General features: G+C 49.0%; 2 protein-coding genes across 13 annotated transcripts in view; one reads left to right on the top strand and one right to left on the bottom strand.

Moving 5' to 3' along the window:
* The window catches only part of PRUNE1 (prune exopolyphosphatase 1), a 32,239-nt gene extending 21,637 nt beyond the window's left edge, over positions 1 to 10,602 (bottom strand). For 2 of the 4 annotated variants that reach the window (XM_050750565.1, XM_050750586.1), the window contains exon 1: positions 9,733 to 10,602. In XM_050750565.1, the coding sequence (XP_050606522.1) occupies positions 9,733 to 9,771 (39 nt within the window). In that variant the 5' untranslated portion in view covers positions 9,772 to 10,602. The remainder of the gene's footprint in view (positions 1 to 9,732) is intronic. The other 2 variants (XM_050750575.1, XM_050750602.1) reach the window with 2 other exon arrangements.
* Positions 10,603 to 10,677: 75 nt separating this feature from the next.
* Positions 10,678 to 21,662, top strand: MINDY1 (MINDY lysine 48 deubiquitinase 1). Of its 9 annotated transcripts, none has more exons than XM_050750424.1 (10): positions 10,689 to 12,101; positions 15,666 to 16,198; positions 16,581 to 16,638; positions 17,030 to 17,094; positions 17,716 to 17,874; positions 18,359 to 18,464; positions 18,806 to 18,948; positions 20,225 to 20,375; positions 20,719 to 20,874; positions 21,131 to 21,662. In XM_050750424.1, exons 2-10 carry the CDS (start codon positions 15,755 to 15,757, stop codon positions 21,301 to 21,303), a joined length of 1,455 nt encoding a protein of 484 aa, XP_050606381.1. In that variant the 5' UTR covers positions 10,689 to 12,101; positions 15,666 to 15,754; the 3' UTR covers positions 21,304 to 21,662. The 9 variants fall into 9 exon arrangements, with proteins under 9 accessions (XP_050606336.1, XP_050606347.1, XP_050606358.1 ...); XM_050750427.1 differs by having other exon boundaries at positions 10,692 to 12,101; positions 15,415 to 16,198; positions 20,225 to 20,416; XM_050750436.1 differs by having other exon boundaries at positions 10,694 to 12,101; positions 18,362 to 18,464; positions 20,225 to 20,416.
* The last annotated feature ends 764 nt before the right edge of the window (positions 21,663 to 22,426 follow it).

Below are 22,426 nucleotides of genomic sequence, written 5' to 3'. Positions count from 1 at the left end.
ATTACAGGTGTGAGCCAGCGCGCCCGGCCAGATGCTTACACTTCTAAATCATGAGAACAGGTGAAGAGGCTTTGAGAATAAAGGTTAAAAGTAAGATCTAGTCCAAGGCCGGGCGTGGTGGCTGGCCCCTGTAATCCCAGCACTTTGTTTTTTTTTTTTTTTTGAGACGGAGTCTCGCTCTGTCGCCCAGGCTGGAGTGCAGTGGCGCGATCACGGCTCACTGCAAGCTCCGCCTCCCGGGTTCACGCCATTCTCCTGCCTCAGCCTCCCGAGTAGCTGGGACTACAGGCGCCCACAACCGCGCCCGGCTAATTTTTTGTATTTTTAGTAGAGACGGGGTTTCACCGTGGTCTCGATCTCCTGACCTTGTGATCCGCCCGCCTCGGCCTCCCAAAGCGCTAATCCCAGCACTTTGAGAGGCCGAGGTGGGCGGATCATCTGAGGTTAGGAGTTTGAGACCCGCCTGCCCAATATGATGAAACCCCATCTCTACTAAAAATACAAAAATTAGCCAGGGGTGGTGGTATGCGCCTGTAATCCTAGCTACTCAGGAGAATTGCTTCAACCCGGGAGACGGAGGTTGCAGTGAGCCAAGATCGTGCCTTTTGTACTCCAGCCTGGGCAACAAGAGCTAAACTCCGTCTCAAATAAATAAATAAAATAAAACATACTAAAACTAGAGTGCCCAAAATCAGGGTGACAGGGTCTTGGGTTTTGTTTTGTTTTTAAGCATTTATTGAATGTGCCAGGCATTATTCTCATATTTTTTCATGCATTAATCAATCATTTAATCCTTAACCCGATGAGGCAGGTACTTATGTCATTTCATTCCAGGTATAAGCTTTCTGCTGGGTGGAATGAGACCAGAAAGCCTATGGCTCAGCATAGGGCACAATACTTCTCTCTTACCAGCTTACTTTTTTTTTTTGAGACAGGGTCTTACTTTGTTGCCCAGGCTGGAGGGCAGTGGTGCTATCTTGGCTCACGGCAACCTCTACCTCCTGGGTTCAAGTGATTCTCCTGCACCAGCCTCCTGAGTAGCTGGGAATATAGGCATGCACCATGATGCCCGGCTAATTTTTGTATTTTTGGTAGAGATGGGGTTTTGCCATGTTGGCCAGGCTGGTCTTGAACTCCTGACCTTCAGTGATCCGCCCACCTTGGCCTCCCAAAGTGTTGGTGTGAGCCACCGTGCCCAGCCCATCAGTTTACTTTTGAACTTCTATCTCAGCCTGGTTTTGAGAGAAGATGGGATGAAACAGACAAAATGAGACACACTAAATATAGCAGGGTTTCTCAACTTCAGCATGACTGGTATTTTGGACTAGATACTTCTTTTTCATTTTTGTAACTTTTACTTTTCGAGACAGGGTCTCACTCTGTAACCCAGGCTGGAGTGCATGGCACAACCATGGCTCACTGCAGACTCCACCTCCCAGACTCAGGTGATCCTCCCACCTCAGCCTCCTGAGTAGCTGGGACTACAGGCACCCGCCACCATGCCCCACTAATTTTTTTTTTTTTTTTGAGACAGAGTCTCATTCTGTCGCACAGACTGTAGTACAGTGGCGTGATCTTGGCTCACTGTAACCTCCACCTCCTGGGTTTAAGAGATTCTCCTGCCTCAGCCTCCTGAGTAGCTGGGATTATAGGCACGTGCTACCATGCTTGGCTAATTTTTGTATTTTTAGTAGAGACGGGGTTTCACCATGTTGGTCAGGCTGGTCTTGAACTCCTGACTTCGTGATCCACCCGCCTCAGACTCCCAAAGTGTTGGGATTACAGGTGTGAGCCACCGCACCCAGCCCTTTTTTTTTTTTTTCCTTTGAGATGGAGTCTCACTCTGTCGCCCAGGCTGGAGTGCAGTGGCGCAATCTGGGCTCACTGCAACCTCTGCCTCCTGGGTTCAAGTGATTCTCCCCCTTCAGCCTCCCGAGTAGCTGTAGTAGACTACAGGCGTGTGCCACCACATCCAGTTAATTTTTGTATTTTTTTTTTTTTTTTTTTTTTTTTTTGAGACGGAGTCTGGCTCTGCCGCCCAGGCTGGAGTGCAGTGGCCGGATCTCAGCTCACTGCAAGCTCCGCCTCCCGGGTTCACGCCATTCTCCTGCCTCAGCCTCCCGAGTAGCTGGGACTACAGGCGCCCGCCACGTCGCCCGGCTAATTTTTTGTATTTTTTTAGTAGAGACGGGGTTTCACCGTGTCAGCCAGGATGGTCTCGATCTCCTGACCTTGTGATCCACCCGTCTCGGCCTCCCAAAGTGCTGGGATTACAGGCTTGAGCCACCGCGCCCAGCCTAATTTTTGTATTTTTTAGTAGAGACAGGGTTTCACCATGTTGGCCAGGCTGGTCTTGAACTCAGGTGATCCGCCCACCTCATCTTCCCCAAGTGTTGGGATTACAAGCACGAGCATTTTTGCATTTTTTGTAGAGATGGGGTTTTACCATGTTGCCCATGCTGGTCTCGAACTCCTGGGCTCAAGTGGCACAGCCACCTCAACCTCCCAAAATGATTGGATTACAGGCATGAGCCACCACGCCCAGCCGGATAATTCTTTTTTTTGTGGAGGCTGTCCTGTGCATTATAGGATATTTGGCAGGATCCCTAGCCTCTACCCACATGGATGCCAGTAGCACCCTAAGTCATGACAAATAAAAATGTCTCCAGACTTGCTGAATGTTCCCTGGGGAGCAAAACTGCCCCCAGTTGAGAACTACTGGGTTACAAGAAGGTGAAAAGCCATATACTCTGACTTCGTCGGTCAGGGAAGATTTGCTAGACACAAGAGTTTAGTGCCGGGTGTGGTGGCTCAAGCCTGTAATCCCAGCACTTTGGGAGGCCGAGACGGGCGGATCACGAGGTCAGGAGATCGAGACCATCCTGGCTAACACGGTGAAACCCCTTCTCTACTAAAAAAATACAAAAAAACTAGCCGGGCGAGGTGGCGGGCGCCTGTAGTCCCAGCTACTGAGGAGGCTGAGGCAGGAGAATGGCGTGAACCCGGGAGGCGGAGCTTGCAGTGAGCTGAGATCCGGCCACTGCACTCCAGCCTGGGCGACAGAGCGAGACTCCGTCTCAAAAAAAAAAGGCCGGGCGCGGTGGCTCAAGCCTGTAATCCCAGCACTTTGGGAGGCCGAGACGGGCGGATCACGAGGTCAGGAGATCGAGACCATCCTGGGTAACACAGTGAAACCCCGTCTCTACTAAAAATACAAAAACTTAGCCGGGCGAGGTGGCAGGCGCCTGTAGTCCCAGCTACTCGGGAGGCTGAGGCAGGAGAATGGCGTGAACCCGGGAGGCGGAGCTTGCAGTGAGCTGAGATCCGGCCACTGCACTCCAGCCTGGGTGACAGAGCGAGACTCCGTCTCAAAAAAAAAAAAAAAAAAAAAGAGTTTAGCAAAGTGGGAAGGTTCAGAGGAGTAACACATAGCAAAGAACAGTTATCAACTAATGTAACTTTAGGGAAAAAAGGGAATCTAGGGAAACCTAGAATCATCTTCCCTACACAGGCTATCACTCCTTCTCTTCCCCCACTGGTAAGCCACAGCTCAGAAAGGGCAAATTGAGAAGACTTCTGGTGGTATCAATTGCCCCCTCCAGTTACAAGATAGGTTTTTGTTTTTAAACCACCCTCTTCCCCATCTCCTACTCCCATCCCTGGAGAGAAATACAGAAGACAGAGGTTATCTGTCCGGGTTCGGCCCAAAGGGCCCCTAAGGAAGTTTCCCCTGAGATCCTCCCCATGCCTGTTTCTCTAAGTCTGCTTCAAGAGTGTGGAAGCAAAGGCCCATTCACACTGAACAGCACTGGGGTAGGGGCTTTACTTTTTTCCAAAGCAATAAGAGAATTCTACCCAATACCCCAGGTCCCATAGTAACTTCTCTGACTTGTAATTCCTCCTCCTGATACCAGAGACCTCTGTTTCCTGGAGACCAAGAACTGCCCAGATGGCTATGGACCAAAGTGACAGGAAAGCACTTGAGATAAGAGTCTGCAGAAATAACTTGCTCACTGAAGCAGTTAGGGGGAGCGAGTGTTCTCTAGAGAGGAAACTATATAAACATGAGGCATATGGCCGTGACTCTGGAGGAAAAACGTAAGAGCAGCGGAGAAAAGGCAGAGCAAGCAGGAGAGATCTACTGCTGGGTCCAAAGAGACGCTGGAGAACCTTTCCACACTCTTTTACATCAGTGTTGCTTCACTGCAAGCAGCGGCTGAATCAGGCTTATTTAGATCCTCACCATGAAGAGAACGCTAAGCAGAAAAGCACAAAGTAGGGACCAAATATAACGGCATGGCTCTGAAGTCAGGAGAAACTATCTCCAGAGGAAGGTGAACAATGAACCCCTTGCACTCAGCCAAACCCAGACAGCAACCAGAAGGAATGAATACAAAAGGAATACTTTGGGACTTGCAGCAAATCTTGGAACTGGGGTGACCAAGGGAGGCAGCAGCATTCCTCTCCCCTGTCAACACCCACTGTCACCCCGGCCTGACTGGACTATTCACCACCCGCAAACCATGATGTGCACATTCCCAGCTCTGCCCTTTGCACTATTCATTCTCTGTTTGAATGCAGAACTACTAATTGAAAAGATCACAGACTTTGGGGTTGAATCCCAGCTCTGCTTCTTACTTGTTGCAGGACTTTGGACCCTCGAAGCCTCATTTTCCTCATATAAAAATGAGAATAGGCCAGGTGTCGTGGTTCACACCTATAATCCCAGCACTTTGGGAGGTTGAGGTGGGCGGATCACCTCAGGTCAGGGGTTCGAGACCAGCCTGGCAAACATGGTGAAACTAAAACACACAAAAATTAGCCGGACGTGGTGGCAGGTGCCTGTAATCTCAGCTACTCCAGAGGCTGAGGCAGGGAGAATTGCTTGAACCCGGGAAGTGGAGGCTGCAGTGAGCTGAGATCACACCATTGCACTCTAGACTGGGTAACAGTGTGAGACTCCATCTCAAAAAAACAAACAAAAAATGAGAATAATATCGTAACCAATTTCATGACGTTGTTAGGAGGATTAAATGAGATACTACCATAAGTGCCTATGCTATAAATAGTAAAATGTGATCCTTCCCATCTTCTTTCTTTACTTCTCCCCATTGTTCAAGTCTACCTAATGTCTTTCTCTGTGAAGCCTTCCTGAACACCCAGTCCAGAGCAATCCTCTTCCTCTAAACCTCCAGCTTCTAGCACTTGTGGCTCTGAGACAGACCTTAACTTCTATCTTAAGGAGCTCCCTATCTTTTCATGGTCATGTATCCCTGATCCTTAACATGGTTTATGTGATGGGTGACTATATACTTTATTGTTCAAACTGGTACACTTATGAGAATGAAAAGGGGTGCTATTAATGATTACACAGGGGAAAACCAAGACTGCCCTGGGCAAACCGGGTGTGGGGCTGCCCAACTTATAAGACATCATTCTCTTCTTTATTTAGGAAAAAACATGTGTAACCCTTAATTCCAAGCCCATCCTCCACCAGCTGAAAGCACAAGCTAAACAACCTGTTTTCTGACCATCAGAGAAAGAGTTCAGGGAAAATACAGCTATACTTAGCAGCATGAGGAAATCTAAGCTGCCAATGGAAGAAATACCATCTGAGGGCCACAAGTAAATAAATACAAACTTTCTTTTTCTTTCTTTTTTTTTTTTAAAGACCTACTAGTTGGCCAGGCGCGGTGGCTCACGCCTGTAATCCCAGCACTTTGGGAGGATGAGGCAGGCAGACCATGAAGTCAAGAGATTGAGACCGTCCTGGCCAACATGGTGAAACCCCGTTTCTACTAAAAATACAAAAATTAGTTGGGCATGGTGGCACATGCCTGTAGTCCCAGCTACTCGGGAGGCTGAGGCAGGAAAATCACTTGAACCTGGGAGGCGGAGGTTGCAGAGAGCTTCATGCAACTGCACTCCAGCCTGGCGACAGAGTGAGACTTCGTCTCAAAAAAAAATATATATTAAATGAAAATAAATAAATGAATAAACACTCACTAGTTGAAAAGACTCTCTTATCCTGAAATGTTCTTTGTGGCCTCAAGAGGAGGGGGCAGGGAGGGGGTTCTAGGCCTGGCAAAGTAAACCACTTCCCTTCTAAAGCTGAATATGGTATGATAACTACTCTTCAGAATAGTTAATGGGGGAGAAAAATAAACGAGACAGAAAGCCAGAGAGAGACAAACCCTCTCAGCAGAGAAAATAGGAACAATACTGATGCCAGGACTACAAATTTCTTTTTTTTTTTTTTGAGACAGAGTCTCGCTCTGTCACCCAGGCTGGAGTGCAGTGGCAGGATCTCGGCTCACTGCAAGCTCCACCTCCCGGGTTCACACCATTCTCCTGCCTCAGCCTCCCGAGTAGCTGGGACTACAGATGCCCGCCACCTCACCCAGCTGGTTTTTTTTTTTTATTATTCTTTAGTAGAGATGGGGTTTCACCGTGTTAGCCAGGACGGTCTCGATCTCCTGACCTTGTGATCCGCCCATCTAGGCCTCCCAAAGTGCTGGGATTACAGGCTTGAGCCACCACGCCCGGCCAGGACTACAAATTTCTAAGGAGAGCCAGCTTCTGATTCCTGCCTCATGCCTGAGAACTGCACACAGTACATTGTCCAAAGGCTCCAGGATGAACACCTAAAATGCAATGCAGCCCCAGCCTGAAGCAAAGATTTCTCCCCCCTAGAAGTGAAAGATGAGTCACCATAAATAGGACATTTGGTTAAATAAGATTTTTTTTTAATGGAACATCCTATTGTCTCTGTGGCAGAGGCTGTAGAAAATTTCTCTGGTATCAAATACTAAAAATACAGTAGCAACGGGAGACTTGGCTGGATTACCAGCTGTCTTTATTCTGTGCAAAGAAGAGCATTCATGATTTTCTGAAAGTTATAATTAAACTGTAGTTTAACAGGAACATTCAAACTTAAGAATGTATCTGTCTAAATCATCTCTCTCTCTTTACACAAGAAACTTAACAGGGTGTCCTCTGGAGAACTGGATGGAGAGGAGAGAAGAAAAATGATCTTTATCTTTTTCATTCCATATCCCTTTGGTATTTAAATTTATTCATAAAGTACACATTTACTACTTCTATAATTTAAAGCAATCTAGGCTGGATGTGGTGGCTCATGCCTGTAATCCCAGCACTTTGGGAGACCAAGGCAGGAAGATCACTTGAGGTCAGGAGTTCGAGACCAGCCTGGCCAACATGGTGAAACCCTGTCTCTACTAAAAATACAAAAATTATCCAGGCATGGTAGCGCAAGCTTGTAATCCCAGCTACTCAGGAGGCTGAGGCAGAAGAATCGCTTGAATTCAGGAAGTGGAGGTTGCAGTGAGCCAAGATTGCACCACTGTACTCCAGCCTGGGCGACAGTGAGAGTTCATCTCAAAAAAAAAAAAAAAAAAATTAAAGCAATCTAAATTGTTGGCATCTACCAGTATGTCTTGCCATCAGTTCACCTGTTAACCTTCCTAGAGTCTAATTTTCTCATTTCTCCAGGCCCTGGAGAGGCTATGTGATGATGAAAGCTCTAAGACACAATCTCAACTTTCACAAGTTCACAAGTTTGAAAGAAGAGCTAGATCTTGCTCCTTGGGGGATGAATGCAGGTAGAGAAAGGTCAGGATTCCAGCAATATTGGAAAAATCAAGTATTTTTCCACCTTCATATTGCTGTAGAGAATATACTATTAGGGCTGGGTACAGTGGCTCACACCTATAATTTCAGCACTTTGGGAAGCCAAGCCAGAGGGATTGTTTGAGTCCAGGAGTTCGAGACCAGATTGGGCAGCATGGCGAGACCCTGTCTCTACAAAAATACAAAAAATTAGCCCTGCATGGTGGCACTGCCTATAGTCGCAGCTTTTTCGGGAGGCTGAGGTGGGAGGATCACTTGAGCCGGGGGGAGGATCACTTGAGCCAGGGAGGTGATCACACCATTGCACTCCAGCCAGGGCAACAGAGTGAGACCCTGGCTCAAAATAAATAAACAAATACAAAATAAAAATAGAGAATATAGCTGGGCGCGGTGGCTCACGCCTGTAATCCCAGCACTTTGGGAGGCCGAGGCGGGCGGATCACAAGGTCAGGAGATCGATACCACGGTGAAACCCCGTCTCTACTAAAAATACAAAAAATTAGCCGGGCGCGGTGGCGGGCGCCAGTAGTCCCAGCTACTCGGGAGGCTGAGGCAGGAGAATGGCGTAAACCCAGGAGGCGGAGCTTGCAGTGAGCCGAGATCGCGCCACTGCACTCCAGCCTGGGTGACAGAGCGAGACTCCGTCTCAAAAAAAAAAAAAAAAAAAAAAGAGAATATACTGCTAACCTGGGGGTGGGGGGAGGCTCTGGAGGATATATGTTGGAGAATAGATGCATGCAAAGAAATACTATTTAGTGAGGTTTCAGGTCCAAGGGCACTTTACCACATGGTGGAAGAGACCAGTCATTTGGGTTACTGGGGGGGGGGGGGGGGGAATCCAACTGTTTAGCACTTAGAATGGTGCCCCCAAAACTCTACATTAGTCCTGTGGTGGAATCAGACGTAACAAAAAGGGATTGGTTCCAAATGGCCTTATGCATTGAAATAACTCCCCAAATTTGTTTTTCACAAGGAAAATGTCTATGTAATTGGTGTTAAAATGGACCTTCTCCCCAATTCAATATGAAGACAATTCATTTATTCCAGCAGCTGAGTCTGCAGCAGGAATTAAGTGACTTTCAGGATTTGTTAAAGAACAGAATCTGTCCCCCAGGGGAATTTGTTGAGTTTCCGATACCTAAAAAGGAAAGCTCAGCAAGCCATCTGTCTAGGTTTCTTCAGGGCAATATAACTCAAAGTAGAGGGGCCGGGTGACCTCCTGGAGTCTGTCTCTGGTTAGCTTTTTGCTGCTAACTGGGGATAACAGCCTAATGCCTCATGACGGCTCAGCATGGCTGGGTGAGTCCAGCTGGCTCAGAGAGCACCAAAAATAAGCCACAAAGCATTCAGTAGTCATATTTATGGTTTTGATTCTAAACACACTTTGTGCTTATCCCTTCCAAGTGGAGAATTTTTATGTAATGTGTGTGCGTTAAGGCCAAAGGAGAAACCTGGAGGCAAAGGAATGCTGGTTGTGGGTCAACAAATATGCCTGATGGATTATGTATGCTTGGTTTAAAAACACTGACTTAAAGTAAAATACCGTGACTACTTCTAACTTAGAAATGAGTTCAGCCCGCCAGACAGAAACCGCCATTCAGAGGAAATAAAGCCGTGAGCATCGGTTCCCTCCACACCCGCGAGGTTCACCTGGAGGCCAGTGGGCCAAGCGAGGCCTTGGGAGCGGAGAACTCAAAGAGGGGCGGGGAGAAAAGAATAAACACACCTTGCGGGGCTCGGCTGGCGGTCGCACAGTCCTGGTCCTTTTGACGGAACTGACCGAGATGACAGCAAGCAGAGGCTCAAATGCAGGATTCAGACCCAAGACTTCTCCCAGCTCTCGGGCGGACCCCAAAGGCGGGGAGCCAAAAACCGGGAGACTAAGCAAGCAGCATTCTCACGCTCCTAAGCTGGCTTCTCGCTCCTCGCTCCTCATGCCCCAAACCTGATCAGGCCCCAACCCCCCTCCCCACAACTCAGTGTTCCCTCCACACGGACCGTCGAGGCTCCCCAGATCCCACGTCTTCGTCCTTCCTGGACCCCGTGCTCCATTCCTTACAGTCACATACAGGGATCGGTTACCTGTAGAGCAGCTCGACAATCCTGCAGGTAGTCCTCCATGATGAAGCCCAAAGTACGCCGTCGCCCCTGGTCGAGGAGAGGTGCCCGTGGTCGAGGAGAGGTTTCCCCGGCGAATGCACCCCGCCCGGGACTCAGGGGCTAGAGGCCAGAGTCAGGAGGCGGGACTCGAACCCGCCACACGGCGAATCGGCCTCCGACCCCCGGGAGGAAGTGCGTAACCGGGTGCTCCCGAGCTTGGCGTCGCCCCTCCCCCAGCGGCGGAGGCGGGGCTCTACGCCCAGAGGCTCCTGGGACGTCTTTCCGGAGAGGCCAAGTGGGTGTGGCGTGGGGCGACGTGGGAAACGTAGTCCTGCGGCTCCGCAATGTCCCTAGCTACCGAGGGAAGGAGCGTTTTCTGAGGGATCCGTTGTTTGGTAAACAAATGTGTATGTGTCACAGTAACCCATTATTGTGGCATCTGAACTTTCCCTCTCAGATCAGGCTAAGTATAACATCTTTCCATATATCACACCGAGCATCCGGTTGACATTTTAAATGACACTTGGCAAAACAGATCTTCTTTCCCGAAATTCTGCCTTTTACCAAACTGATTCAATCTCAACCAGTTTTGTGGTTGTTCATGTTAGGAGAACATTAGAATAATCTTTGACCCCTCTTGTTTACCTAACACCTACAGTCTCCTGCCAACTCCTGCTGCTTCTCCCTTTGCAACTCTGTAGCCTGTTTTTTTCCTACAGCCTCCGCAAATATCTTCTCCTTCCTTTCTTGGACGGTTGTAACCTTGACTTTTTGCTCTCTGCCACCCTAATTGTTCCAACTGCTCTTTCAGCCTTTAGAGTTGCTTGAAGTTTCATCCTGTGGCGGCCCTGTACATAGAGTTTTAGGGAACCCTTCAGAATGTAGAGTTAGGTTCCAGCCTCCCTTAACTGCCACTTTGCAGCCGCAGGGTAGTGCAAGTACTGTAAATAAATGGACACTCATCATCAAAAATTCCCTCATTTATTTATCTATCGCTTTATTTCCTACCATCAGCCTCACACCAGCTTTTCCTGCTTCCCCAGCTGTAAATCGAGAGGAGGTGACTGATGAGAGGCCTGTGGTGGAACCACGATCCAAAGCACAGGGGTGTTGGATCGCCTGCCTGCTCTGCCAGTTTTTTCTTCTTCCTCTTCTTCTTCAGACGGAGTCTTGCTCTGTCATCAGGCTGGAGTGCAGTGGCAGGATGTTGGCTCACTGCAACCTCTGCCTCCCGGGTTCAAGTGATTCTCCTGCCTCAGCCTCCCGAGTAGCTGGGGCTACAGGTGCGTGCCACCACGCCCTGCTAATTTTTGTATTTTTAGTAGAGATGGGGTTTCACTATGTTGGCCAGGTTGGTCTTAATCTCTTGACCTCGTGATTTGCCCGCCTCAGCTTCCCAAAGTGCTGGGATTACAGGCGTCAGCCATCGCGCCCAGAGCCTGGGGCTTCTTCCACACCCTCTGCACTCTACCAGGTGCACAACCCAACCAGTTTCATTTCTAGACTTAAAAATGATACAGCAAGGACTTGGAAAGGACCTCTATGGAGGGATCCAGAGGGAAAAGAGCTGGGTTTGTTTGTTTGTTTTTAACATTAACTGAGTAATATATGCAAATATCGTGCTCTTTGGTCCTGCTTCTGTGGATCGAGAGCAAAGGACTGCCATACCCAGAGAGACAGCCCAGATCCAACAAGCTGCTTCTGTCCAGCCCTGCTCCTCCCCACTCAGCAAGGGCACTTGCTCTTCCCTATTCTCACCAGAGAGGCACAAGCGCTCCGTCCCTTCCAGAGGCAGGCGGAGGGAAGAGAAAGGGTCTGTTGTTTTTCTCTCCTGTTTCTTGCTCCCTCTCTGCTGATCACAAAGCTGCTGACCGGGTCAGAAAGCCCTGATGGAAATCCACCAGCGCTGGGCAGGCCCCTCCTCCTCCAGGGAGCTTGTCCTTGCCTAATTTTTCTTCGTCCCGATGAGAACAAAAAAGAGAGAGAGAGAAGAAAAGAAAAACCACAAACTTCCTTTGAAAACCAGCTTGTAGTCAGGGCCTGGAGCGCATGCCCTAGACTCGGCGACTCAGGAATCCTGAAGACTCTCTGAGTGACCTGGAGCACCTGGGCTCCGCCCCTGCCTGCCTTCACCCTCTCCAGTGCCCCCAGTACTGGGCGTGAGTCCGGAAGTGGCCACAACCAAGCCTGTACCATCGCTCGCAAAGCTGTGTAAACCTGTATAAGCTCAGGCGTTGACAGCTGGAAGGCAGCTGGCACTGGCAGACCCCCTCATTGCACCTATCTTCCCCATCGCATTGCCACAGCTGAACCCTCCTTCTCAATCTTGGAACAGCACCCACTTCTTTAAGGTAAAAACTTTATTTTAATAATCTTCTTCACTTCTTCTCCCACCCCTCTCCATTTCCTCTCCAGCTCTGGGGAGCTGACACCTGCTGTCCTTCCACCTTTGGTCTACAAGTCTGGATTGCTTAGAGGAGCTAAGTCAGGAGAGATATGTAAAGGGGATGCTGCTTGGTCCTCCTCCTTTTAATGAAAGCACGAAACCCTCCCCCTCTCCTTATGAGCAAGTAGACAGGGCACTGTGGCCATGGTTGACATATTCTGAGATGAAAATCTAAACTATTGATTGCATGAAGACGTAGGTCAGACTGAGAAAGAGATTGGTGTGGGACAGTAAGGGAATTGTTCCTACGGAGAGGAAGAGTGTCTTCTTGAAGTTACATACCTGTTTTACATGCTTCTTCCAACTTTTGACTCTGTACTGCCATTGATTAGGGAGGAGCCAGGGTTATTTTAATTCCCTCACCCACCACCATAATTCCAGCTGGAGAAGAAGTGTAGGACTTGAGGAGCTGAGAAAGAGGAGGAGGAGAATGAAACTTTGATTTGTCTGACTATCCTCTCTCTCATTCTTTCCTACTCTGAGATACTCCATGCCCTCCCCAGCAGGATTGGACCTCGTAGAGTAGAAACCTTCCATTACATTTCCTGCCCCTGCCTCTTAAGACTTAGCCCATTTAGCTCTGCCCAGTTCCTCTGAGACCCCACTCCCTCAGGTGTTCCTGGGTTCCTTTGGCTCACCTCTCCAGCCAGCTAGCTGCCCAACCCCACTTCATCATTGATCATTTCTGGCACTGGACAGAAAATATAAAAACTGAAGCCTGCTTTTCTTTTTTCTTTTTTTTTTTTTCTGAGACAGAGTCTAACTCTTGTCACGCAGGCTGGAGTGCAGTGGCACAATGTTGGCTTACTGCCATCTCCACCTCCGGGGTTCAAGCAATTCTCCTGTCTCAGCCTCCTGAGTAGCTGGGATTACAGGCACCCGCCACCACGCCTGGCTAATTTTTGTAGTTTTAGTGGAGACGGGGTTTCACCATGTTAGCCAGGCTGGTCTTGAACTCCTGACCTCAGGTGATCCACCTGCCTTGGCCTCCCAAAGTGCTGGGATACAGGTGTGAGCCACTGTGCCCAGCCGAGGGCTGCTTTTCTTCAAGCTTTTTTACTTTTCCAGGCTCTGGCATCTGCTTTGAGGTTCACCCTAAGTGTCATTTAAGGGGAGAAGAAAAGGAGAGAGAGAAAGAGAGAGAAAAAAAGTATAAGGCCTGCAGGCAGTTTTTGCTACTCTGATTCTAAATTAACAACAAGTAAATGATATGCAGCTAGCATAAACATACGTGAATCAAGAGGATAATCAATTTGAGTGACTAGGCTTATTCTATTTCAGTAACTTTAATGTTCCTCAACCTCATCTCCCAGGCCTTCTCCTAGCCCCAAATTCATGTAGGTTTACAAGAAGGAAGCAGTCTCAGGTTGGGAGGAGGATGGGGAAAAGACAAGATTTCTAACTAGTTTAATTTATTTTATTTTGTTTTATTTTATTTTTGAGATGGAGTTTCGCTCTGTCGTCCAGGCTGTAGTGCAGTGTCACAATCTCAGCTCACTGCAACCTCCGCCTCCTGGGTTCAAGCAATTCTCCCATCTAAGCCTCCTGAGCAGCTGGGACACAGGCACGCGCCAACACACCTGGCTAATTTTTGTATTTTCAATACAGAGAGGGTTTCGCCATGTTGGCCAGGATGGTCTCGATCTCCTGATCTCAAGTAATTTGCCCGCCTCAGCCTCCCAAAATGCTGGGATTACAGGTGTGAGCCACCGTGCCTGGTCCCTAACTAGTTTAATTTCTCCCTGTTTCTCTCCTTGATAAAGAGTGGGAGGGGAGCAAGGAGATTAAAGGGAGATGTTTTCCAAAGGGCAGGATTTGTGGTTTTTTATTATTTATACCCACAGCATTAGTTAAATGTCTATCTGTACTTGCCTCAGTGTGCCTCTAGTGCTGATAGAGAGCAGGTTAAACAGGTCCAGTGTTCACATCTAAAACGACCTGGATAGGATTGGGTGCGGTGGCTCATGCCTGTAATCCCAGCACTTTGGGAGGCCGAGGTGGGAGGATCACCTGAGGTCGGAAGTTTGAGACCAACCTGACGAACATGGAGAAAACCCGTCTCTACTAAAAAATACAAAATTAGCCGGACATGGTGGTGCATGCCTGTAATCCCAGCTACTCGGGAGGCTGAGGCAGGAGAATCACTTGCACCCAGGAGGCAGAGGTTGCGGTGAGCTGAGATTGCGCCACTGCACTCCAGCCTGGGCAACAAGAGCAAAACTCCGTCTCAAAAAAATAAAGATAAATAAATAAAACCACTTGGATGGGAATAGACATAAAACTTCAGGTAGGTGAATGTAGAGGGAGTATTATTAAGTAAATTAATAATCAGCATTTTCATATTTCATAGAAATAGCAGGCAAGAGAGTATCTCTGGGTTTAGGCAGTTTCTGGAAGAAAAAAAAAATGAACTGAGGAAAAGTTGCTGTCTCAACTCTAGCTGTCAAGAGATGCTTACTGGGTCCAGGCACCGTGGCTCATGCCTATAATCCCAGTCCTTTGACAGGCTGAGGAGGGCGGATTACTTGGGGCCCCAGGAGTTGAGACCAGCCTGGGCAACAAAGCAAGACCCTGTCTCAATTTAATTAAAATAAATTTGAATATCTTTATTAATTTTTTTTTTTAAAGAGAAGCTTACTGGAAGAACTTGTGGGGAGTGCTTTTTGTGCCCCTAATCTGAAGTCACTTATTAAAACCAGTCTCTGATTCCAGTCACCCCCCTACCTACATTTCCCCTCCCAGCTTACAGGAAACCCCTCCCAAGGCCTTTATACTGTGGTCTCGTATTGCGTATGGTTCGGAAGAGCCCTTTGAGGAGGAAGACTTCCCCTTCCTCACCAGCATTTCGCCTTTAGGGGCATGACACTGACTCTGTGCCTCCTCCATTCTTCACCCCAAGCACTATGTGACTGTTAATCTTTTTATCCTTGGGTGAGGCAGAGAGAAGGTATCCCTAAAAATACAAGCAGCCTGTGTATGCTTAGTATGTTGTGTGAAGGGGCAGGGTGTGGGGTAGGGCAGAGGAATTATCCCTGTGAGGGAATATGGCTATGAGGCAGTTACTGATGTGATGCCTATTAGAGTAAGCTAAAGATCATCATATTAATAACCATTAGCGTAGATTTAACATTTCTTTCTCCACCTCTTTTCCTTCTTTCTCCTTTGTGCTCTCCCTTTCTCTCTGTCTTTTCTTCCTTCCCTGTCACGATCTGTTTCAGGGAAGCTGACTCCACCCATGTCTTCAATCCCACCAGTCTTCCTTCCGCCCTGTGCCCTCTTGGTCTCATCTGGTCACAGCAAGTTAGAGGTGGAAAGAGCTTAGCACAGGACCCTTCTGTTTACACATATACTGCCCCTAGCCAGGAGTGACTGCACAAACACTAACCAGCCTTCTACACTACATTCCTTTTCCAAGACTTATCTGGGTTAGTTTGCTTTCCAGCCCACTGATTTTCTTCTTATTGAACAGGTCCCTCTTTTGCATCCCAAGCCTGGCTTAGGCAAGTCCCTGAGGTCAGTAAACACCTTCAGTGCCCCTCAGCTGAGTCCCTTTTGACTATGGAACACCATCAGCCTGAGGATCCGACCCCTGGTAAGGCCGGGACTGCAGAAGCAGCCATCCCTGAAAACCATGAGCTTCTGGCAGGCCCACATGAGCACCCTCAGAACGCAGATGCAAGAGATGCTGATGGGGAGGCTGGAGAACGGGGCCAAGCTTTGCTGCGTGGCCAGTGTGGGGACAACCTTGAGTCCCCTCTGCCTGAAGCTAGCTCAGCTCCACTGGGGCCAACCCTTGGGACACTGCCTGAAGTAGAGACAATGAGGGCATGCTCCATGCCCCAGGAGCTTCCTCAGTCCCCCAGGACCCGACAGCCTGAGCCAGATTTCTACTGTGTCAAGTGGATCCCTTGGAAAGGAGAACGGACACCTATCATCACCCAGAGCAGTAATGGCCCTTGCCCTCTCCTTGCCATCATGAATATCCTCTTTCTTCAGTGGAAGGTAAGAGAACACCCAGTTAGGGGTGCAAAAAATATCAGGGAGTACTCTTCCCTGACCTACTTCCTTGATCATCCTGATATTCTCAAACCAGTCAAAACTTTTCAGATTATTCTCCATATTTCTCCAACTTGAGCAATGAGATAAGATGTTCCTAAAAACAAAGAAAAAAAGAAAAAGAGGAAGATCTGTCCTACCCCTGTATCTCCTACTCCCTAGCAAATGCACATGCCTTGCAAGATTTCACATTCATTCCCTTGTGCCAGTTGCAAGCCTTTTTTCCTACCCCACCCTACTACTGGAGCTCCCCCTTGCCTTTCCATGGGTTCTTCCTTTAGTGCTCTTTGGGGGAAAGCACACACGTGATCACCCCTTCTGCCTCCAGGTGAAGCTCCCCCTGCAGAAGGAAGTGATCACATCGGATGAGCTCATGGCCCATCTTGGTGAGTGACTGGGCCTTGAAGAGGAATTACCCAAAGGGTTCCAGAGCTCTCCATTCAGCCAGAAATCCAGACTATTCAGGGATCTCCATTTGGGGGTTCTGGTATGGCAGGGAGGGTAAGGGTCTATGGGGCTTCTCTGCAAGGCTGGATAATGAAAAGCAAAGGTGTCAGGAGTCCTGGGTTGTAACACCAATTCTGCCCTTAGCTTTGTTATCTGACCCTGGGTGGGCCCTTCACCTTTATGAGCCTGTTGCTTCCTTTGAGAAACGAAGAGTCCGGATTAGACTCTAAGTCTTTTCCAGCTCTGAAAATCTGTGTTCTGTGACATTACCCGAGGAAACGTAGCTTTTGAGGCAATTGGTGGGGTAAGCTAAGAGGTCCTGTCTTGTAGGAAACTGCCTCCTGTCCATCAAGCCCCAGGAGAAGTCAGAGGGACTTCAGCTGAATTTTCAGCAGGTAAGGCAGAAGGCCTGCAGGCATAGGGGTTTGCAGGTTTGTAAGGGGACATCTTGAAATACTAAGAGAAGCTTTTGTTGTTCTTCAGAGGTTTCCTTGAACCATGATTTTATTCTGCAGGAGTCAAAGGAGAGTTTATCTTTGTCCTAGAAAATATGTTCATTGGCCGAGTGCTCACACCTGTAATCCCAGCACTTTGAGAGGCCAAAGCGTGAGGATCACTTGAGGCCAGGAGTTCGAGGCCAGCCTGGGCAACATAATAATACCCCTGTCTCTACAAAAAAAAAAATTTTTTTTCAAGAATTAGCCAGGTATGGCGGTGCGTGCCCGTAGTCCCAGCTACTCAGGAGGCTGAGGTGGGAGGGTCACTTGAAACCAAGAGTTTGAGGCTGTAGTGAGCTAGGATCACACCACTGCACTCCAGCCTGGATGAAAGAATGAGACTTAAACTCTAAAAGAAAAACAGTGTTCATAGAGAAGGATTGAGGCAAGGGAGAAATGGAGTGGCTTGTAAGAGAATCGCGAAAGAAAAGCAACAAGGTTAATTTTTAATTTCTGGAGGTGGAAGTGGAGTGGTGGGAGAAAAGGCTAGAATGTCCATCATCTTTTTTCTACCCCCAGAATGTGGATGATGCAATAACAGTGCTGCCTAAACTGGCCACAGGTCTGGATGTCAATGTGCGATTCACAGGCGTCTCTGATTTTGAGTATACACCTGAATGCAGTGTCTTTGACCTACTAGGCATACCTCTGTACCATGGCTGGCTTGTTGATCCACAGGTGAGGGTGGGAGGGCCCACTGGGACCTTATCCAGCTTAAGCTGACATGAGAGAGGCAAATTTTTGTGGGGTAGAGGTTAGGGAGTTAGGGGTTAGAATGGCTTGGGAGGGAAATAGGGTTTGGAGACTGGACCCAGTACAGAAGTCCTTGAATTTTAACCAATTTTGGGGATAACATGCAAATACAAGCAAACTACATGCAAATAGGTCAGTTCTTTAGACATCAAAAATTCAGGAACCAGATGCGTTTGGTGGCACATGCCTGTATTCCCAGCTACTTGGGAGGAGTTCGGGGCCAGTCTGAGCAACATAGCAATCCTATGATGAATGGTTCCTGAAATTTTTTTTTTTTTTTTTTTTTTTGAGAGACGAAAAAAAACCAGTGTTTAGGAACCATTCATCATAGGGTTGTAGACCTTGTGAGCTTTGTTCATTTCCTTCCTTAAAAAAAAAAAATCCCAATTTTTTTGGTATACTACTCAAGCAGAGTCCTGAGGCTGTGCGTGCAGTTGGGAAACTGAGTTACAACCAGCTGGTGGAGAAGATCATCACCTGCAAACACTCCAGTGACACCAACCTCGTGACGGAAGGTGACATTCCTTCTCATGAATAGTATGTGGAGGGAATGATGGCTACTTAGGCTTATTTTTTTATTGTGTGTCATCTCCCACCACATCCCACTAGGTATAAGCTTCACAAGAAGGAGCTTGGGGAATTTCTGTTTAGTTCATTGGGGTATCCCCAGTGCCTGGCATGAGGTAGCTGCTCTATAAGTATTTGTTAAGTGAATGAATACAGCCAGGTTTCAAGAAAGGGACGTCAGAAGGTGGGACTGACCCCCGGGGCTTTTGACAGGGGCTCTCTGGATGGTCCTTCCTGTTGTGGACCTTGAATTCAAGCCAAGTTTCCCTCAACTTGTCCCCTCTGGCAGGCCTGATTGCAGAGCAGTTCCTGGAGACCACCGCGGCCCAGCTGACCTACCACGGACTGTGTGAGCTGACAGCAGCTGCTAAGGAGGATGAACTTAGCGTCTTTTTCCGAAACAACCACTTTAGCACCATGACTAAGCATAAGGTAATGCGGGTTTGAGGGCGGCGGGATGCGGTGCTGTCATTTCCTGGTGTCTTTTTCTCATGGGTCCAGCTGGGATCAGCTAGATTAAGCCGTGGTAGCAAGTGACCCGTCAAATCCCTGTGGTTTACCACAACAAAGGTTCATTTCCCGCTCCTGGTGCATGTCCACTGTGAACTGGCTATGGTTCTGTCCCATACCATTTTCACTCTGGGACCCAGCTGACAAAAGATCCTTTATCTGGAATATATGCGGGAACACAGAGAGGGGGGCACTGTGCATTCATGCTTAGAGCTTCTGTTTGGAAATGACACATGTCATTTCTGCTCACATCTTCTGGCCAGAGCAAGCCATAAGGGATAAGCCTGTCGTCGATGGTACAGGAAAGTCCGATCCTCCCCTAGGAGGGGGCAGTGGAATTTTTGAACAATGCTGGTCTTCAAAAGTTAGAAACTGCCAAAGTTCTCTAGGATTTGAGCAGCAGAGGGAGGGGTCTCTGGTTCTCAAAGGATTTATCCTAAGAGCCATCAGGCAAACCCAGAGAACAACAGAAAATGGGGGGAGCAGAGTCTTGTGTGGCATCTCAGCCCCAACGACTGCATGCCATGCTTGGCCAGAATGACCACCGTGCTCACACCCAACTGGACATACACTCAGACATCCCTTTCTTCTCCCCAAGGCCACACATATTTATAAAAAGTCCACATGCTGAGGGGCTGGGTGCGGTGGCTCATGCCTGTAATCCCAGCACTTTGGGAGGCCGAGGAGGGCGGATCACGAGGTCAGGAGGTCGAGACCATCCTCCCTAACATGGTAAAACCCCATCTCTACTAAAAAAATACAAAAAATTAGCCGGGCGAGGTGGCGGGCGCCTGTAGTCCCAGCTACTTGGGAGGCTGAGGCAGGAGAATGGCGTGAACCTGGGAGGCGGAGCTTGCAGTGAGCTGAGATCCGGCCACTGCACTCCAGCCTGGGTGACAGAGCGAGACTCCGTCTCAAAAAAAAAAAAAAAAAAAAAAATACAAAAAATTAGCCAGGCATGGTAGTGGGTGCCTGTAGTCCCAGCTACTCGGGAGGCTGAGACAGGAGAATGGCGTGAACCTGGGAGGCAGAGCTTGCAGTGAGCGGAGATCACACCACTGCACTCCAGCCTGGGTGATAGAGCGAGACTCTGTCTCAAAAAAAAAAAAAAAAAAAAGGTCCTCATACCGAGATTTCTGGCAGTGAACTGCCTCTGTATCACCTGTCCCCCCAGTGAGCTCTGTTCTTTTCTTTGTAGAATCACTTATACCTACTGGTCACTGACCAGGGCTTTCTACACGAGGAGCAAGTCGTATGGGAGAGCCTGCACAATGTGGATGGAGACAGCTGCTTTTGTGACTCCGACTTTCACCTGAGTCATTCCCTGGGCAAGGGGCCTGGAGCAGAAGGTGGGAGTGGCTCCCCAGAAAAGCAGCTGCAGGTAGACCAGGTGTGTAGGGCACTTAGGAAAAGTGCAGAGAGCACATGTGCCTCAGGGAGCTTTTTGCCACATACATTTTAACCGCTAGAGGCCATGTGAATCCATGCCTCTTTCTCTGGGTTACCTCAGATCGTCTCCTCACTTGGTGTGTATTCTCTGGCACCACAGATAATGCATTTGGCTGTGTGTGCTGCTCCGTAGGGAGAAAGAGCTAGAGAATTTGAGGGATGCGGAAAAACTGATTTGGAAACCTCGCCTGAATAGCCACAGCTCTGGGCCTCAGCCCACCGTACAACTCTTGTTCTCCCCAGGACTACCTGGTTGCTCTGTCCCTGCAGCAGCAGCAGCCACAAGGCGCGCTGGGGCTCACCGACTTGGAGCTGGCCCAGCAGCTTCAGCAAGAGGAGTATCAACAGCAGCAGGCAGTGCAGCCAGTGTGGACGCGGACACGGGCCCTGTCACCGCAGGTGGGCTGCTGCCCGGGCGCCCACACTCCCGGTTTCCACCTCATGCTTTGCCGGGTCCAGAACACCTATTATTCCTGCACTGGTCTCTTCAAGGTTTCTTCTCTCAGGGCCCTTCCCCTGCCTGTCCCTCTCCCCTGGAGTCCCTTCCTATCTTCCTCTCCCTACTCCCTGTCCCAATCCTGACACCCCTCCTTCTAGAATCTCTTCTTGTGCGCTTCCAAGGAAGTTCAGTGACCGATTGTTAAATTCGATACAGGGGAGAGGAGCCACATCTGGACGCCCAGCTGGGGAGCGTCGGCAGAGGCCGAAGCACGAGTCAGACTGCATTCTGCTGTAGCTCTGCCCCAGTGCCAGGCTGGCCTGCCCCTTCCAGAGGCTATGGCTAGTTGGCTTGCTCCCCTGCCTCCATCCCTGAGATGTGCTGGATAACTTATTTATGGACTGCTGGGGATCAGAGCAGGCGACAAATGCCAGGGTCAGACTTGGTAATGTCCTTGACCTCACGTGCTGCTGCCTTCTCTGCCTCCCACCCAGGACAACATTAGGATTGGTGGGTTTCTGGTTCTCAACTTCCAGCCCCTGAATAGTCACACGTATATACAGACTAAGGCTCTGGGGTGAGGTCCTTATCTGGAATGCATCTCTCCTGCTTCCCATCCCTGCTGCCTGGATGCTCCTGATCACCTAGGCAGGCCTGTCTCCAGTTGTTTCAGAGCTTAATTTGGGTTTCTATCTCTGTTATTTGTAATGCCTTCGTGGGGTTTGGAAATAAAACTTCTGGCCTGGCACGGTGGCTCACGCCTGTAATCTCAACAGTTTGAGAGACTGAGGCGGGCGGATCACCTGAGGTTAGGAGTTTGAGACCAGCCTGCCCAAAAAGGTGAAACCCCATCTCTACTAAAAATACAAAAAATTAGCTCAGCGTGGTGGTGGGTGCCTATAATCCCAGCTACTTGGGAGGCTGAGGCAGGAGAATCACTTGAACCCGGGAGGCGAAAGTTGTGGTGAGCCAAGATCGCACCACTGCACTCCAGCCTGGGCGACGAGCAAAACTCTGTCTAAAAAAAAAAAAAAAAAGAAAGGAAAAGAAAAAAACCTTCTTTCCTGAGATCTGTTGCTTGCCTTAGCCTGAAGCAATGCGGTTAAGTATTTGACCCAATTGAAGAATGCAAAAAGCGGGAGGTGGGTCAGAGGCAGGAAGGTGGTTACCTGTCTTGTCTTTTCCCCTCCCCTCCCCTCCCCCCCCCCCCCCCTCCCTCCCCTCCCCTCCCCTCCCCTCCCCTCCCCTCCCCTCCCCTCCCCTTCTTTTCAGATGGAGTCTCTGTTGCCCAGGCTGGAGTGCAGTGGTGCAATCTCAGCTCACTGCAACCTCCACTTCCCGGATTCAACCAATTCTCCTGCCTCAGCCTCCTGAGCAGCTGGGACTACAGGCATGCCCCACTGTGCCCGGCTAATTTTTGTATTTTTAGTAGAGACAGCGTTTTGCTGTGTTGGTCAGGCTGGTCTTGAATTCCTGACCTCAGGTGATCCGCCTGCCTTGGCCTCCCAAAGT

The sequence above is a fragment of the Macaca thibetana genome, chromosome 1 (genome assembly GCF_024542745.1).
Source record: "Macaca thibetana thibetana isolate TM-01 chromosome 1, ASM2454274v1, whole genome shotgun sequence".
Classification (NCBI taxonomy): domain Eukaryota; kingdom Metazoa; phylum Chordata; class Mammalia; order Primates; family Cercopithecidae; genus Macaca; species Macaca thibetana.
Note: the sequence above shows the minus strand (reverse complement) of the source record. Positions and strands in the feature narration are given on the sequence as shown.